The sequence below is a fragment of the Oncorhynchus mykiss genome, chromosome 23 (genome assembly GCF_013265735.2).
Source record: "Oncorhynchus mykiss isolate Arlee chromosome 23, USDA_OmykA_1.1, whole genome shotgun sequence".
Classification (NCBI taxonomy): Eukaryota; Metazoa; Chordata; class Actinopteri; order Salmoniformes; family Salmonidae; genus Oncorhynchus; species Oncorhynchus mykiss.
The window spans coordinates 24,469,054-24,487,120 of NC_048587.1; the positions used below are offsets into that span (position 1 = coordinate 24,469,054).

At 40.6% G+C, this 18,067-nt stretch overlaps 1 protein-coding gene across 5 annotated transcripts in view; it reads left to right on the forward strand.

Annotated features, from left to right (window-relative positions):
* Positions 1–18,067, forward strand: part of LOC110502476 (VPS10 domain-containing receptor SorCS3) — a 75,915-nt gene that overhangs the window by 38,412 nt on the left and 19,436 nt on the right. For all 5 annotated transcript variants that reach the window (XM_021580514.2, XM_021580512.2, XM_021580513.2 and 2 more), the window contains 10 exons: positions 740–898; positions 1,122–1,195; positions 2,456–2,520; positions 3,075–3,193; positions 10,219–10,308; positions 11,193–11,372; positions 11,633–11,779; positions 15,432–15,534; positions 15,818–15,894; positions 16,017–16,111. In XM_021580514.2, the coding sequence (XP_021436189.2) occupies positions 740–898; positions 1,122–1,195; positions 2,456–2,520; positions 3,075–3,193; positions 10,219–10,308; positions 11,193–11,372; positions 11,633–11,779; positions 15,432–15,534; positions 15,818–15,894; positions 16,017–16,111 (1,109 nt within the window). The remainder of the gene's footprint in view (positions 1–739; positions 899–1,121; positions 1,196–2,455; positions 2,521–3,074; positions 3,194–10,218; positions 10,309–11,192; positions 11,373–11,632; positions 11,780–15,431; positions 15,535–15,817; positions 15,895–16,016; positions 16,112–18,067) is intronic.

Consider the following 18,067-nt stretch of genomic DNA (forward strand, 5'->3'; position numbering starts at 1 on the left):
TTATCAGCACCCAACCGTTCCATCTTGGTTCTGAACATTGTCAATCTTGGTATATTCGCATTGATGAATTCAGAATACCCAAGGTATTTCCTACAAAAAGGTGCTATCTAGAACCTAAAAGAGTTATTCGGCTGTCCCCATAGGAGAACACTTTGAAGAACCATTTTTGTTTCCAGGTAGAACCCTTTTGGGTTCCATGTACTGTAGAACCCTTTCCACAGATGGTGCTACATGGAACCAAAAAGGTTTCTTCAAAGTGTTCTCCTATGGGGACAGTTGAACTCTTTTGGGTTTTAGATAACCCTTTTTTTATTAGAGTTTAGTGTCATTCGACAATCCTACCCAGACACCAGTTCATAAAGATTTCTGCAACATTTCTGCTAACTACCTACCCTACACTCACTAACTACTCCACTATACCCCAAACTCACTTACTACAGTACCCCACTCACTTACCACAGTACCCCACTCACTTCAAGGCAACAATAACTAACTACCTCACTACCGTACTAAAAACGACTAAGATATTTTACCAAAACCTGTTCTGTTGGTCAGTTTATTATTGACTAATGATTTTGGTACATCATGTCGCTTTTGCTTTCATCAACAATGCATTTATACCGCTGTTTATTCATAATGTTGTACAATGACATGCAATCATATCCTCCATTGAGCACAATGAACTATACTCTCCCTCTCTCCCTCTCCCCCCTCATATCTCTCCCCTTCTGTACTTTAGATAATGATGCTTAGCGACCCAGAGCTGGAACACAGTGTACTCATCAGCTCAGATGAAGGTGCCAGCTTCGAGAAGCATCCCATTAACTTCTACATGGACGGTCTGCTGTTTCATCCAACACAGGAAAACTGGCTGCTGGCTAGCAGTCCTGACAACAAGGTAAGCAGCAGGACTTTTATTTCAATATTGAATGGAAAATAGGTATTTGAAGTTGAAATAAGTCCAAAGTTGAAAGATTCTGCTAAAGTATTGAACAATTCTGTTTTTGTATTTGGTTCTTTCATAAACTGTTCTGCATTACAATCAAAAAGGTTGAATGTACAAACTTAATGTGAAATGTTGCATATTCCATTCATGTTTGATCACATTCATGTATTACCAGGTGTACAGCACAATGGACTTTGGAAGAAAATGGCAGTTGGTTAGTGAGAATGTGACTCCTGGACGGTTCTTCTGGTACAGTATGATTTCATTCCAGCCGTGTTTGTCATTATTAATTTAGAAACACTCCGTTCTATAATCTCTTTATCGTAAATCTAGGGAATATGAGAGAGAATATTAGCATTTGTGTCTTATATAGAATCTCATATGCAAATTGGAAATGCTATCTTGCAGCTATCTTGAAACTTATGATGTATGTAAAGCCCATTGTCTTATAGCCCCGGAATGGTGAAGAAACAACCACATACCAAATGACCAAGTCCAGTGTGCGGTCAAATGTATTTATTTTGTTATTAAGATGGAGGTTATGTATGGATCCCTGCTCAACTCTGTCAGATGGATTTACTAGAGTATGTCAAAACAGGTCTTGAAAGATTTTGACAACCAACCATAAAGTGTTGGCCTACTGTACTTCAACCCATATCACGTAGCCAGGAATATTGGGCTACTCTTTCTAAAGCCCAAGTCTGACATGTTGTTTTTGCTCGTTGTCATTCTGCAGTCTCAAGTGCACGGACACAAGGCAGTGAATATTGATGTGATGCAGTTTATCCCAGTCTGTCATGTTGTGTGTCAAACTTAAGTGCCTCTCAAGCTGAGAAAGAAAGGACATTGTTTGGAGCACACGCTACAGGAACAGCAAAACAATTGATGAATAAGGACAGCATGTGGGGAGTAATGGCAACCCACACAAGACTATAATATGCTTGGACAATTTATGATTTTACATATGAAATGTTTAACTGCTTGTATTTGCTGCCTGCATGAAATGCTTTTGCATCTATATAATGTTTATAGAATTGTACCATATAACAGATTTGACCTTGCCTTAATGTCATATTACAAATGATTGATGAGAGAAAGAAAGAAAGAAGACCACAAACCTAAATAATTGTTGTGTAGTGTGGAGACTTACCCGTCTCTGTCTCCCTTTCTTTACGTTATCACAAATTACGATTAATTGCTGAGGCTGGCACAAATTGGAAGTTGCCGTAGGACTACAGGAAATGGAAATGTGTTGTCTGTGCTGTAAAGGGAAGCAGACAGTAAGGCTGTCCATCACGGGCTGCCACTGTTCTCTTATGGCGATCCCCCTGCGTCTAAATTGCTCCTCTTCCTTCGCATCTTCCCCACTATGCACATCCTCCTCCTCTTCCTCCTCTTCACCATATTCTTCTTTCCCCTCTTCTTCCTCTGAATTGCTGTTCTCCTCTTCCCCTTTCTCATTATCCTCCTCTTTCTCTTTTTCCTCCACTTCTCTCTCCTATGTTGCAGGGCACAAACGGGACTGGACAGAGAGGCAGATATGGTCCACATGGAGACCCACATTGCCAAAGGACGTGAGTGCTGCTCTGTAGCTTGCCACGCTCCCCCGCAGTAGCAGGACCCCATGAATCCCTTGCCTCTTATTTAGAGCGAGGTCACTCAAAAGATAAGGCTCATTCCTGTCTGCAGGATAGGAACCAGAGGCACTGTAAAGCAGAATATGAGTATCTTGACAAATATAGAGCTTTATATAATAGATTGATAGATGTATTTCCACTTTAATCAGTCCCTTGTGCCCCATATCAGAACCTCAATTCAATAAAAAATATTAACAATATAGACTTTATTCAATGAAACCAATTACCAGGATTCCTTGGTGGGACAAAATACTATTACTTATGTGATATGAGAGAGAATGATTGAATTGTCATCATGTTTTTTGTTTTTGTTTCATTGATTCTCTCAGTGCAAGAGGAATGCTATTTTTATCTTGTCCCTGCAAAATTGAGAATAGGTGTAGAAAGTTTTAGTGCCCACTAAAGACAGTCCGTTAACTTGTGATTTTTCTTCATTGGTTGGTTGTTCTAAGATTGTTACTGACAACTAATCTAGATCTCTTCTGTGTCAGGTGCTCAGTATGTTACGTGCCGAGCTCAACGATGCACAGAATCAAACAGACAGTACCTGTTCCCGGGACACATAGACCAAAATTCTCTGGTTGTTCAGGACAACTATGTGTTCGTTCAGGTGTGTAGCGTATCTAAATATTTACTCCAGTGCATTTTAAGTGTTCACAAAAGGCTTCCGTGTTTCTGTGAACTGTTCTTCTACCGCATCCAATCTGTGATGTACCACTGAAGTCTACAAAATGGCATTCCTTCCAAACACCTGCTGCACTTACGTCTTGATTTTCTGTTGTCCAAGCTGCCTATGACGTTGAAGGATTTTCTGTCGACTGAAAAATGTTATCACGTCTGCCGAAGACTTTTCTTGTAATCGGGCAGGGAATCTGTATGGAGTTTGCTGTCATTATTGCCAACAAGGATGACATGAAGTTGGCTGGCGTTAGGCATTGTGTGTCATTATTACTGGTTTAATTATCACTCTCTCCTGTTGCCATCGATTTCCATTTAAAGCTGTCTGTCTTTCTTTGTCAGCGTTGCTGTTCATCAATTTAAACAGTTTTGCAGTGCTAATTAGGGTTCAGGTTCAATTATGGTGTAACATTATTTAATAATATGATGTTGAAATTGTTTGCTGAGACTTAAAAGACATACAATAAGTTTTCAGCAAATGTTCTCTTTTAGTTTGTAATGAGACAGATATGTGATGGGGTGTTTATGATGAATGCTGCATCTTGCCTGTAAAAATCATCTTTGTGCGTATGAAGATAAATGGTAGGGTTGTACAGTGGTGAGTCAATTTGTTTCAACTCTTTCAATTCATGGATTTAATTGAAAATATTATTTAATGAACAAAGTATTCTAAATAATTAGTAACTGTCTGGGTCATAAATAATTATCCAATACAATGCCTGAATCGAATTGGAGCTGAGATGGAACTAACCCCAGCCTCATAGATTTTGTTGAAAATAGCCCAGTTGGACACAGCTGACTCGTTGCAGGTAACTGTGGCAGTACAGATTACTTTCTAGTGACTTTCATTGCTTGGGGCAGTTGGATTTAACTTGACAAAGAGTAATGAGGTTATCGATTGGGCTACAACAAAATAAGCAGTCTTCAACACCCCCCGAATGTCTCTTGGGAGAGATGGAACAGCCAAGTACAACATCCTCAGAAATCTGCCCTGGGAGAATGCGGTTCATTGATAGATTAGATTATTCCATTAGAGCCATTTTGTCCGGCTAGCCATTTGGTTACCTGTTCAGGAGTCTTATGGCTTGGGTGTAGCAGCTGTTCATCTCTAAAGGATGGGTGTCCCTATGACGGGGAGTCAATGCAAATAGTCCGGTTAGCTGTTCGGGAATCTTATGGCTTGGGTGTGGAAGCTGTTAAACCTCTACAGGATGGGTGTCCCTATGACGGTTGAGCTAATGTGTGCTAATGGGATTAGCATGACAGCTGTAAGTAACAGAAAACTTTCCAGGGCATAGACATGTCTTATATGGGCAGTAAGCTTACATTCTTGTTAATCTAACTGCACTGTCCAATTTACAGTAGCTTCTACAGCGAAAAAAGACCATGCTATTGTTTGAGGAGAGTGCATAACAACAACAAACTTATCACGGCAACTGGTTTGATACATTCACCTCTGAAGGTAAATAATGTATTTACATTCGGTAATCTTGCTCTGATTTGTCATCATGAGGGTCCCAGAGATAAAATGTAGCATAGTTTTGTTTTGATAAAATTCATTTTTATGTTCAAATGTAGGAACTGGGTTCTACAGTTTGAACCCCAGCTGTCTATGGCTCGACACCCGGCCATCTAGATGTGTTAAAGTTAGTGTATAAGCTAATGATCCATCATGTATGACATTCCTGGGACTGTAAAAACTTACATTTTGTATTACCATATAATTTTTGTTTGTTCCCTATAGTTATGTACAAGATAGTAACTACTAACAATTGGATACCATGAAATTGGGGGGAAAAGGGGGTAAAATTTAAATATATATATATATATATATATATATATATATATATATATATATATATATATATATACAGTGCCTTGCGAAAGTATTCGGCCCCCTTGAACTTTGCAACCTTTTGCCACATTTCCGGCTTCAAACATAAAGATATAAAACTGTATTTTTTTGTGAAGAATCAACAACAAGTGGGACACAATCATGAAGTGGAACGACATTTATTGGATATTTCAAACTTTTTTAACAAATCAAAACTGAAAAATTGGGCGTGCAAAATTGACTTTACTTTCAGTGCAGCAAACTCTCTCCAGAAGTTCAGTGAGGATCTCTGAATGATCCAATGTTGACCTAAATGACTAATGATGATAAATACAATCCACCTGTGTGTAATCAAGTCTCCGTATAAATGCACCTGCACTGTGATAGTCTCAGAGGTCCGTTAAAAGCGCAGAGAGCATCATGAAGAACAAGGAACACACCAGGCAGGTCCGAGATACTGTTGTGAAGAAGTTTAAAGTCGGATTTGGATACAAAAAGATTTCCCAAGCTTTAAACATCCCAAGGAGCACTGTGCAAGCGATAATATTGAAATGGAAGGAGTATCAGACCACTGCAAATCTACCAAGACCTGGCCGTCCCTCTAAACTTTCAGCTCATACATGGAGAAGACTGATCAGAGATGCAGCCAAGAGGCCCATGATCACTCTGGATGAACTGCAGAGATCTACAGCTGAGGTGGGAGACTCTGTCCATAGGACAACAATCAGTCATATATTGCACAAATCTGGCCTTTATGGAAGAGTGGCAAGAAGAAAGCCATTTCTTAAAGATATCCATAAAAAGTGTCGGTTAAAGTTTGCCACAAGCCACCTGGGAGACACACCAAACGTGGAAGAAGGTGATCTGGTCAGATGAAACCAAAATTGAACTTTCTGGCAACAATGCAAAACGTTATGTTTGGCGTAAAAGCAACACAGCTCATCACCCTGAACACACCATCCCCACTGTCAAACATGGTGGTGGCAGCATCATGGTTTGGGCCTGCTTTTCTTCAGCAGGGACAGGGAAGATGGTTAAAATTGATGGGAAGATGGATGGAGCCAAATACAGGACCATTCTGGAAGAAAACCTGATGGAGTCTGCAAAAGACCTGAGACTGGGACGGAGATTTGTCTTCCAACAAGACAATGATCCAAAACATAAAGCAAAATCTACAATGGAATGGTTCAAAAATAAACATATCCAGGTGTTAGAATGGCCAAGTCAAAGTCCAGACCTGAATCCAATCAAGAATCTGTGGAAAGAACTGAAAACTGCTGTTCACAAATGCTCTCCATCCAACCTCACTGAGCTCGAGCTGTTTTGCAAGGAGGAATGGGAAAAAATTTCAGTCTCTCGATGTGCAAAACTGATAGAGACATACCCCAAGCGACTTACAGCTGTAATCGCAGCAAAAGGTGGCGCTACAAAGTATTAACTTAAGGGGGCTGAATCATTTTGCATGCCCAATTTTTCAGTTTTTGAATTGTTAAAAAAGTTTTAAATATCCAATAAATGTCGTTCCACTTCATGATTGTGTCGCACTTGTTGTTGATTCTTCACAAAAAAATACAGTTTTATATCTTTATGTTTGAAGCCTGAAATGTGGCAAAAGGTCGCAAAGTTCAAGGGGGCCGAATACTTTCGCAAGGCACTGTATATATATATATAATTAAACGTTTTTCTGTTTGTATTATCTTTTACCAGATCTAATGTGTTATATTCTCCCATATTAATTTCAAATTTCCACAAACTTCAAAGTATTTTCTTTCAAATGGTATCAAGAAAATGCATATCCTTGCTTCAGGTCCTGAGCTACAGGCAGTTAGATTTGGGTATGTCATTTTAGGCGAAAATGTAAGAAAGGGTACGATCCTTAACCTTTCTGATCTCCCCATCCCGGATCCGGGATCGTGAATACAGACTCAAGCTCATTACCATAACGCAACGTTAACTATTCATGAAAATGAAATGAAATAAATATGCTAGCTCTCAAGCTTAGCCTTTTGTTAACAACACTGTTATCTCAGATTTTCAAAATATGCTTCTCAACCATTGCAAAACAAGCATTTGTGTAACAGTATTGATGGCTAACGTAGCATTTAGCGTAGCATTTAGCATTAGCATTCAGCTGGCAACATTTACACAAAAAAACAGAAAAGCATTCAAATAAAATAATTTACCTTTGAAGAACTTCAGATGTTTTCAATGAGGAGACTCTCAGATAGCAAATGTTCAGTTTTTCCTGAAAGATTATTTGTTTAGGACAAATCGCTCCGTTTTCTGCGTCACGTTTAGCTATGAAAAAACCCCTGTATCCAGGATTGTGTAAATCTATCAGCAAGCTCATTAGCATAACACAACGTTAACTATTCATGAAAATCGCAAATGAAATGAAATAAATATGCCATCTCTCAAGCTTAGCCTTTTGTAAACAACACTGTCATCTCAGATTTTCAAAATATGCTTCTCAACCATAGGAAAACAATCATTTGTGTAAAAGTAGCTAGCTAGCGTAGCATTTAGCGTTAGCATTTAGCGTTAGCATTAGCGTTAGCATCCAGCACGCAACATTTCAACAAAAACATAAAAGCCTTCAAATAAAATCATTTACCTTTGAAGAACTTCAGATGTTTTCAATGAGGAGACTCTCAGTTAGATAGCAGATGCTCAGTTTTTCCAAAAAGATTCTTTGTGTATTAGAAATAGCTCCGTTTTGTACATCACATTTGGCTACCAAAAAAAAACGAAAATTCAGTCCTCAAAACGCGAACTTTTTTCCAAATTAACTCCATAATATCGACTGAAAACATGGCAAACGTTGTATAGAATCAATCCTCAAGGTGTTTTTCACATATCTCTTCGATGATATATCGTTCGTGGAAGTGTGCTTTCTCTCCTGAATCCCAGGAGAAAATGCCCGCACCTGAAGATTACGCACAAATTTAGACAAAGGACACCGGGCGGACCCCTGGAAAATGTAGTCTCTTATGGCCAATCTTCCAATGATATGCCTACAAATACGTCACAATGCTGCCGAAATCTTGGGGAAACGGCAGAAGGTCTAAGCTTATTCCTGTCGCATTCACAGCCATATAAGGAGACATTAGAAAACAGAGCTTCAGAAATTCTGCTCATTTCCTGTTTGATGTATCATCTTGGTTTCGCCTGTAGAATGAGTTCTGGGGCACTTACAGACAAAATCTTTGCAGATTCTGAAACTTCAGAGTGTTTTCTTTCCAAAAATGTCTATATGCATAGTCGAGCATTTTTTCGTGACAAAATATCGCGCTTAAAACGGGAACGTTTTTTATCCAAAAATGAAATAGCGCCCCTAGAGATGCAACTGGTTAAGAGGTTTTTAAGAAGCCTTTTGGACCTAGATTTGGCTCTTCGGTACCGCTTGCCGTGCGGTAGCAGAGAGAACATTCTATGACTATGACTATTCTTCAAGCCTTCCTCTGACACCGCCTGGTATAGAGGTCCTGGATGGCAGGAAGCTTGGACCCAGTGATGTACTGGGCCTTATGCACAACCCTCTGTAGTCCGAGGTGGTACAGCTGTAGAATTTTTTGAGGATCTGAGGACCCATGCCAAATCATTTCAGTCTCCTGAGGGGGAATAGCCAATGTCATGCCCTCTTCACAACTGTCTCGGTGTGTTTGGACCATGTGGACACCAAGGAACTTGAAGTTCTTAACCTGCTCCACTACAGCCCCGTTGATGAAAATGGGGGGCGTGCTCGGCCCTTCTTTTCCTGTAGTCCATGATCCTCTCCTTTGTCTTGATCACGTTGAGGGAGAGGTCTCATCGTTGTCAGTGATCAGGCCTACCACTGTTGTATCATTGACAAACTTAATAATTGTGTTGGAGTCGTGCTTGGCCATGCAGTTATGAATGAACAGGGAGTACAGGAGGGGACTGAGCACGCACCCCCGAGAGGCCCCCATTAGGATCAGCATGGCAGATGTGTTGTTACCTACCCTTACCACCTGGGGGACGGCCCATCAGGAAGTCCAGGATCCAGTTGCAAAGGGAGGTGTTTAGTCCCAGGGCCCTTAGCTTAGTGATGAGCTTTGAGGGCACTATGGTGTTGAAAACTGAAATGCAGTCAATTAACAGCATTCTCACATAGGTGTTCCTTTTTTCCATGTGTGAAAGGGCAGTGTGGAGTGCAATAGAATTGCCTCATCTGTTGATCTGTTGTGGCGGTATGCAAATTGGAGTGTGTCTGGGGTTTCTGCGATGATGGTGTTGATGTGAGCCATGACCAGCCTTTCAAAGCACTTCATGGCTAAAGACGTGAGTGCTACGGGTCGGTAGTCATTTAGGCAGGTTTACCTTGGTGTTCTTGGTCACAGAGACTATGGTGGTCTTCTTGAAACAACATGTTGGTATTACAGACTTGGTCAGGGAGAGGTTGAAAATGTTATTGAAGACACTTGCCCAGCACTTGCTCGGAGCACACGCCCTGGTAATCCGTCTGGCCCTGCGGCCTAATGAATGTTGACCTATTTAAAGGTCTTACTCACATTGGCTACGGAGAGCGTGATCACACAGTCATCCAGACGTTCTAATGTAGTGTGTTTGGTGCTAGCAGGACATCTAAGATACATTTAGAGGACACACCTATTTGTGAGGTAAATACAGTGGTATGTCATTTGGATGTTGGTGTATAAACTTGTATTGCCTTCTATGTGTTAAAGCATCAAGTCCCTAAATTATGAAAATGTTTTTGATTTGAAATTGATTTCCACATTATAATTGTTTTAATTATTGTAATTATTGTAAGTGTCTAAACTCGACCTACCTGAACTGTATTTAAGTTTTACCTAGTTTTTGACTTCCAGAATGTAGTTTCATTCCAATGATGTAGGTCTGAAAAAGACTAGAGTTCTTCTGTGGGGTGAGTCAGTGTTTCCACGATCTTAAGTCGAGGTGGAGTAAAATGAAATGGGTGTGTTAAAATCAGTGACATTTCAAATGGATTAATTCTAATGAACGCCAGCATGCCTGAAACATCGCTGATTTTAATATACTCAATCAAATATTCACTTTACAAGCGAGAATTGTGCTTACTCGCCCACAAGAGCTACTGAAGCAAGACCTTTTTTCTTCTACAGGTTACCAAGTCAGGGCAGGCGAGTTACTTTGTGTCCTATATGAGGGAATCATTCAAACAAATTCAACTACCCAAATACTGTCTTCCCAAGGTAAGCATTGCACTACCCAAATACACCTTGCAATAAATACAGCAGCAGGTTGAGGACATTTTCATTTCTGAAGCCTCCCTTTACTCACTCTGAGGTACACTGCTGTCTGTGGAGACAGAAAGCTGCTCATCTTGAAGCACACAGATCACGGATACTCTCTCACTTGTTATTTATCTCTATTGCTCTACATTATATTTAGCTCCATTCATCTGTATGACTGTCTAGTTGAAGAGTTTATTTTCAAAACACTATATCTGCATATTTGTGGTTTATTTTTTATTGGAAATTATAGCTTATGGGTATGTTCGTGTGTGTGTATAAAGTACTGCTCTCAGATTTTAAATTAATATATTTTAGATTCGTAAGATTCTTTTATTTTTTTGCAAAATGCTAAATATCCATTGTTTAGCTGGAATGGAATGTTCGTATTCTGTCAATTTCACTGTGATGTGTGGTTGTCTCACCTAGCTATTTTAAGATGAATGGAGTTACTGTAAGTCACTCTGGATAAGAGCATCTGCTAAATGACTCAAATGTAAATGTTTTACATGCAGATCTCATATTACTATACTATATTATTAGTGAGGCGGATATATAGAATTTAGCAAAGAAACGTGATTATTTGTCTCTCTGAAATGAAATGAATCAAGTGTTAGATTTTTTTTTACAAATGCATGTTTGTCATTGAACAACCCGATGCCACGATGAAATAGTGAAAAGACACACCAATCACACCAATTCATATTTTCTCTCAACAATAAAACCTAATTGACCAACATTTCTGAAAATGCATGCATAGTGTTTTGGAATGAAAGTCTTAATTTGCCTCTATCTACCCGCCTGTCTATTCACCCTTCCACACTCTCTCCCTCTCATCTAAACAGGACATGCACATCATCAGTACAGATAAGAAGCAGGTGTTTGCGGCTGTACAGGAGTGGAACCAGAATGACACCTACAGCCTGTATATCTCAGACTCTCCAGGGGTCTACTTCACTCTGTCTCTAGAGAACCTCCGGACCAGAAGAGAGCCAGGCGGAAATGTACTGGTTGACATGTATAAGGTACATCTACTGTATGTGTATGCAGGACACTCTCCCTGTGGAAGGACCTCCGTGAGGCGCTCTTAGTTAAACCATATTACTATGTTAAGTACTGTTTGTTTGGTACCTCTGAAGGCACACTTCCTATGTATGATTTAATCTCTTCTGTAGTTTTGCATAGTGCAATGACTTTTCATAACCAAGTTGTTTAAAATAATTACATACACTCTCTCAATGTGATATCTCTTTTGTTTCATCTGTTTGGCTTATTGTCATTCTAGGTAGAAGGAATAAACGGCATATTTTTTGCCAACAAATTGGTGGACCATGAAGTGAAGACTTTCATTACCTATAACAAGGGTCAGACCTGGGCCCTTCTGCAAGCCCCTAACACTGATGTGGCTGGAAACAGTCTGCACTGCATCCTGGTGAGCTGAAATCATTGGGGTGGATGACACTGCTTCTTAAAGTATTCATTCATCAAATGTTTTAACCCACCGAAAGCTTGCTGATTTAATAGTAAGAGTTGTTCATGGCAGATGCCTGGTCTCTAATCAGTTTTACCTTTTACTTTTCTACATTGTCAGGCAAAGGGTTGGTAGGGGAATCTCATCCTAGACGTGTAGTTCAATACATTCCAGTCCATCAAGTGGTTCAAAATCTACATTAACCTAAAATATTTCAATTTGACAACTTAATCACTGTAAATAGATCACCCTAATGAAAGTTACATTACAATAAATGGCAGTTGGACAGTGCCCCATGGTGATCTGTGTTAGAAATGTTTGATATTCATTTAAATAATCTATTCTTTTTTTATATGAAAAGTGAGTTAACATGATATGCACATATTATGCATTTCTAGAAGAATGTATAATATATTTAAGGCTCAGACACGAGACGTACGTGGCAGGGTCTACAGGCAATTACAGACTACAAAAAGAAAACCAGCCATGTCACAGACACCGACGTCTTGCTTCCAGACAAACTAAACACCTTATTTGCCCGCTTTGAGGATAATACAGTGTCACCGACGCGGCCCGCTACCAAGGACTGCGGAACCCCCCTCTCCTTCTCCGTGGCCGACGTGAGTAAGACATTTAAACGTGTTAACCCTCACAAGGCTGTTGGCCCAGACCACATCCCTAGCCGCGTCCTCAGAGCATGCGCAGACCAGCTGGCTGGTGTGTTTACGGACATATTCAATCGCTCCCTATGCCAGTCTGCTGTCCCCACATGCTTCAAGATGGCCACCATTGTTCCTGTACTCAAGAAGGCAAATATTACTGAAGTAAATGACTATCTGAAGTAGCACTCACTTCAGTCATCATGAAGTGCTTTGAGAGACAAGTCAAGGATCATATCACCTCCACCTTACCTACTACCTGCACAGGCATTTCGCTACACTCACATTAACATTGCTAACCATGTGTATGTGACCAATAAAATTTGATTGGATTTGAGAGGAAAAATGTATATAATTGTCACACCCTGATCAGTGTCATCTGTCCTCGTTATTGTCTCCACCCCCTCCAGGTGTCGCCTGTCCCTCTGTGCCAGTTCGTCTTGTATGTTTCCAAGTCAACCAACATTTTCCCCATTCTCCTGCTTTTTGCATTCTCCTATTTCTAGTCCTCCCGCTTTTGACCCTCGCCTGTTTCTGGACTTTGTACCCGCCTGCCTGACCACGAGCCTGTCTGCCACTGTACCTCCTGGACTCTGATCTGGTTTTGACCTTTTTGCCTGTCCACGACCATTCTCTTGCCTACCCCTTTGGATTAATAAACATTGTAAGACTCGAACCATCTGCCTCCTGTGTCTGCAATTGGGTCTCGCATTGTGCCTTGATAATAATACTGTTTTCGTCTGTCATACAAATTGCCTCCCCTCTGGGTGAATTACATCAGAGACATTAGTAATTTAGGTGTATCAGTAAATGAAGCAATTTTGTCAGATTAGTCTTTGCACCTTGGATAATGTTTTTATTACATGGCTTGTTTGCTTCAGAATGGAACAGCCAGCTCCAATGTCCTTTGTAGCCAGTTTAAATCTGTTGGTGAAAGATATTCAAATGTTTCATAAATGGTCTTTGTAAACTTTCATTTCAAAGAGATTAGTATGAACACAGAGTCATATATAAATGAGTCAGATATACACTGAGTATACAAAACATTTTAAGGATACCTGCTCTTTCTATGAAATAGACTGACCAGGTGAATCCAGGTAATAGCTATGATCCTTTATTGATGCCATTTGTTAAATCCACTTCAATAAGTGTAGATGAAGGGGAGGAGACAAGTTAAAGACGGATTTGTAAGTATTGAGACAATTGTGTATTTGTGCCATTCAGAGGGTGAATGGGAAAGACAAAATATTGAAGTGCCTTTGAACTAGGCATGTTAGTAGGTGCCAGGCGCACCGGTTTGTGTCAAGAACTGCAACACAGCTTGGGTTTTCACGCTCGACAGTCTCCTGTGTGTATCAAGAATGGTCCACCACTCAAAGGACATCAATCCAGCTTGACACTACTGTGGGAAGTATTGGAGTCAACATGGGCCAGCATCCCTGTGAAATGCTCCGGGGAGGGGGTGGGGGGTGTCCCTAATGTTTGGTATACCTAGTAAAGATCCTTATAAGATGCATTTTATTTTATGTATTGGTTTAGGCCCAGTGGTGATTTTAGCATGTAAATATTGGTGGGACAAAGAAAGATTTACAGTATACGTTTTGATGCATGCCAGCAAAGCCACTACACAACTCAACACTAAACAATACATTAATTGCACTATAATGGTGACAAACGGTACCCACAAACTGTTAGGGCCTACATAAAGCTTGCACAACAGCAGTCCCAACACCTTACCACTGTCACACCTGGCTTTCAGCAGAGCCTGCAGCGAAACAGTTCATTAAGCCTCATTTACCACCTTTTAAAAAAAACTAATAAGGCTGACTTGTTTAAACTTATTTGGTTTCTACTGACAATTGAGATGTAAAATCTATAGCATAAGGGAACGACAAGCAGAAATCCATAATTTCTAATAAAACTTTAATGCGCGAGCTAGGACTTTTGAAATGTACAGTGACAGAATTCAGAACATGGGCCATTTTTTACAGGATTCTCCCTGTACACCAAGTCAGAATGGTAGGATAAATAAATGGGGCATGTAAGCAGACAATGAAAGCTCTTACAATATATGCAATACTGCCCTACCAAGCAAAAAGGCAGTAACTGCTCATAGCGTGGAACTGAGAAAAATTGATTTTATTTACCTTGGAGGTAGGATACTTGTACACATGATTAAGCATGTATTTAATGTTGCAAAAATGACAACTCATTTTCGAGATTTCCAGTTGTTTTGAGTGTGGCAGAAGTCATGCTGGATTGACAGCATGGCCAATTTTGAATGTTTATCCTTTTAAGCTTGGAAAAGAGACCCTTAAACCCAAACTTTAACCACACACCCACTCCAATGAATAGCAGGCTAGTGATTGCTTGCAGTTAGCCACTGATTCCATCTAAACCACTCATTGTTGAATTTGTGATTTCCAACTTGTTGTGTAATGTTTATGTCCAATGGCCAACGAACACCGATTTGTTTTATCTATGATTTTCATTATTTATCTTTATATGACAAGGGTTGAAAATGATTTGCCAGTAGATTGTCTGTTAGCTTGCTAGCTAAGATTTTGGAAGTATTATCAAAGCTACTATAGAACGTGATTTGACGTCCTTTTATCTGTGGCCAATTATCTTGAGCATTCTTCGATGGGCACTTCTAATGTAACTCAATGGCAGCACCCATGGGGCTTGATTTTTTTAGCTCTACCTGTAGATTTTGTGTTGATGTAGTGTCCCCAATAGTGACAGAATACTGAGCCAATCATGGCGCAACTAGAGAATATTACCAACCCCTACGCTCCGTATTTTCCGCCGGCTGCCCCACCACCACAGAAAGCACTGAGAAAGGCTGAAACACATGCATTTTGGAGCTGCCTTACTCAAGAAAGGCCATGAAAAACAGGTTGCCACTGTTTAGGCTTATGTCTAAATGGAATCCATTGTGTTTGTTTTGGCAGCCATTTTGTTCTCTGCATCTGCACCTGGATATGCCTGTGAACCCTTACCTGCCTGGACGCATCTTCAGTAAGGACTCAGCACCAGGGATCATCGTAGCCACAGGTAGGACAGAAGCCGAAAAGGTTTATACTGCATGATATTTGTGTTCTAGCAACAAAATTGTAAAGACAGGCACAGCTGTTAACGTTGTGCAAGCTTTTATCTGTGGTACTGTAGAAATCTTCAAATAGAATACAGATCAATAAAAGTGTTCATAATGGGATCAAGTCCTCTAAAATAGAAGGAGCTGCATAGCTATGATATGATCGTTTATTTTCTTTGCAAATATGTATCTTTACAATGCAAATATACTGATATATGAATTAATATTTTCTTTTTTGCCCAGGCAACATTGGTACAGAGCTGTCCTCCACTAGCCTTGGAATGTTTATAACATCTGATGCTGGCAATAGCTGGAGACAGGTGAGACCCATCTTTGCCTCAAAATGGGCTCTGACTTCAGTCCGTTTTTCCTAAATATGCATTATGAATATGAAAAACTATTGATGTAAATCATATGTTTATTGTCTTCTACTTTTTATTAGATATTTGAAGAAGAACTTGGTGTTTGGTTTCTTGACAATGGAGGTGCTTTAGTTGCAGTGTCTTTAGTTGCAACAGTACCCATCCGGCACATATGGTAAGTTCATTGTAATTTTACTGTAGAGTACAGTGCCTTCAGAAAGTATTCACACCCTTTGACTTTTTCCATGTTTTGTTGTGTTACAAAGTGGGATAAAAAATGAACTTAATACTCCCAAATGTAGAATAACAATTCTAACATTTATTAAACATTTATGAAAAATAAAAACACTGCTCAAAAATAATACACTGCTCAAAACACATCCTAGATCTGAATGAATGAAATATTCTTATTAAATACTTTTTTCTTTACATAGTTGAATGTGCTGACAACAAAATCACACAAAAATGATCAATGGAAATCAAATGTATCAACCCACGGAGGTCTGGATTTGGAGTCACACTCAAAATTAAAGTGGAAAACCACACTACATGCTGATCCAACGTTGATGTAATGTCCTTAAAACAAGTCAAAATGAGGCTCAGTAGTGTGTGTGGCCTCCACGTGCCTGTATGACCTCCCTACAACGCCTGTGCATGCTCCTAATGAGGTGGCGGATGGTCTCCTGAGGGATCTCCTCCCAGACCTGAACTAAAGCATCCTCCAACTCCTGGACAGTCTGTGGTGCAACGTGGCGTTGGTGGATGGAGCGAGACATGATGTCCCAGATGTGCTCAATTGGTTTCAGATTTGGGGAACGGGCGGGCCAGTTGCAGGAACTGCTGACACACTCCAGCCACATGAGGTCTAGCATTGTCTTGCATTAGGAGGAACCCAGGGCCAACCGTACCAGCATATGGTCTCACAAGCGGTCTGAGGATCTCATCTCGGTACCTAATGGCAGTCAGGCTACCTCTGGCGAGCACCAAAGAAATGCCACCCCACACCATGACTGACCCACTGCCAAACCGGTCATGCTGGAGGATGTTGCAGGCAGCAGAACGTTCTCCACGGCGTCTCCAGACTCTGTCACCTCTGTCACATGTGCTCAGTGTGAACCTGCTTTCATCTGTGAAGAGCACAGGGTGCCAGTGGCGAATTTGCCAATCTTGGTGTTCTCTGGCAAATGCCAAATGTCCTGCACGTGTTGGGCTGTAAGCACAACCCCCACCTGTGGACGTCGGGCCCTCATACCACCCTCATGGAGTCTGTTTCTGACCGTTTGAGTAGACACAGGCACATTTGCGGCCTGCTGGAGGTCATTTTGCAGGCTCTGGCAGTGCTCCTCCTTGCACAAAGGTGGAGGTAGCGGTCCTGCTGCTGAGTTGTTGCCCTCCTACGGCCTCCTCCACATCTCCTGATGTACTGGCCTGTCTCCTGGTAGCGCCTCCATGCTCTGGACACTACGCTGACAGACACAGCAAACCTTCTTGCCACAGCTCGCATTGATGTGCCATCCTGGATGAGCTGCACTACCTGAGCCACTTGTGTGGGTTGTAGACTCCGTCTCATGCTACCACTAGAATGAAAGCACCGCCAGCATTCAAAAGTGACCAAAACATCAGCCAGGAAGCATAGGAACTGAGAAGTGGTCTGTGGTCACCACCTGCAGAACCACTCCTTTATTGGGGGTGTCTTGCTAATTGCCTATAATTTCCACCTGTTGTCTATTCCAATTGCACAACAGCATGTGAAATGTATTGTCAATCAGTGTTGCTTCCTAAGTGGACAGTTTGATTTCACAGAAGTGTGATTGACTTGGAGTTACATTGTGTTGTTTAAGTGTTCCCTTAATTTTTTTGAGCAGTGTATATCTTGATCAGATAATTGTTAACCCCCTTTATACAATGAATGTTAGAAACACCTTTGGCAGGGAATTACAGCTGTGAGCCTTTTTGGGTAAGTCTGAGAGCTTTGCACACTTGGATTGTACAATATTTGCTCATTATTCTTCAAAATAATTCAAGCTCCATCAAGTTGGTTGTTGATCATTGCTAGAAACCATTTGCATGTCTTGCCATAGATTTTCAAGACACTTTAGGTCAAAACTGTTAATAGGCCTCTCAGGAACAT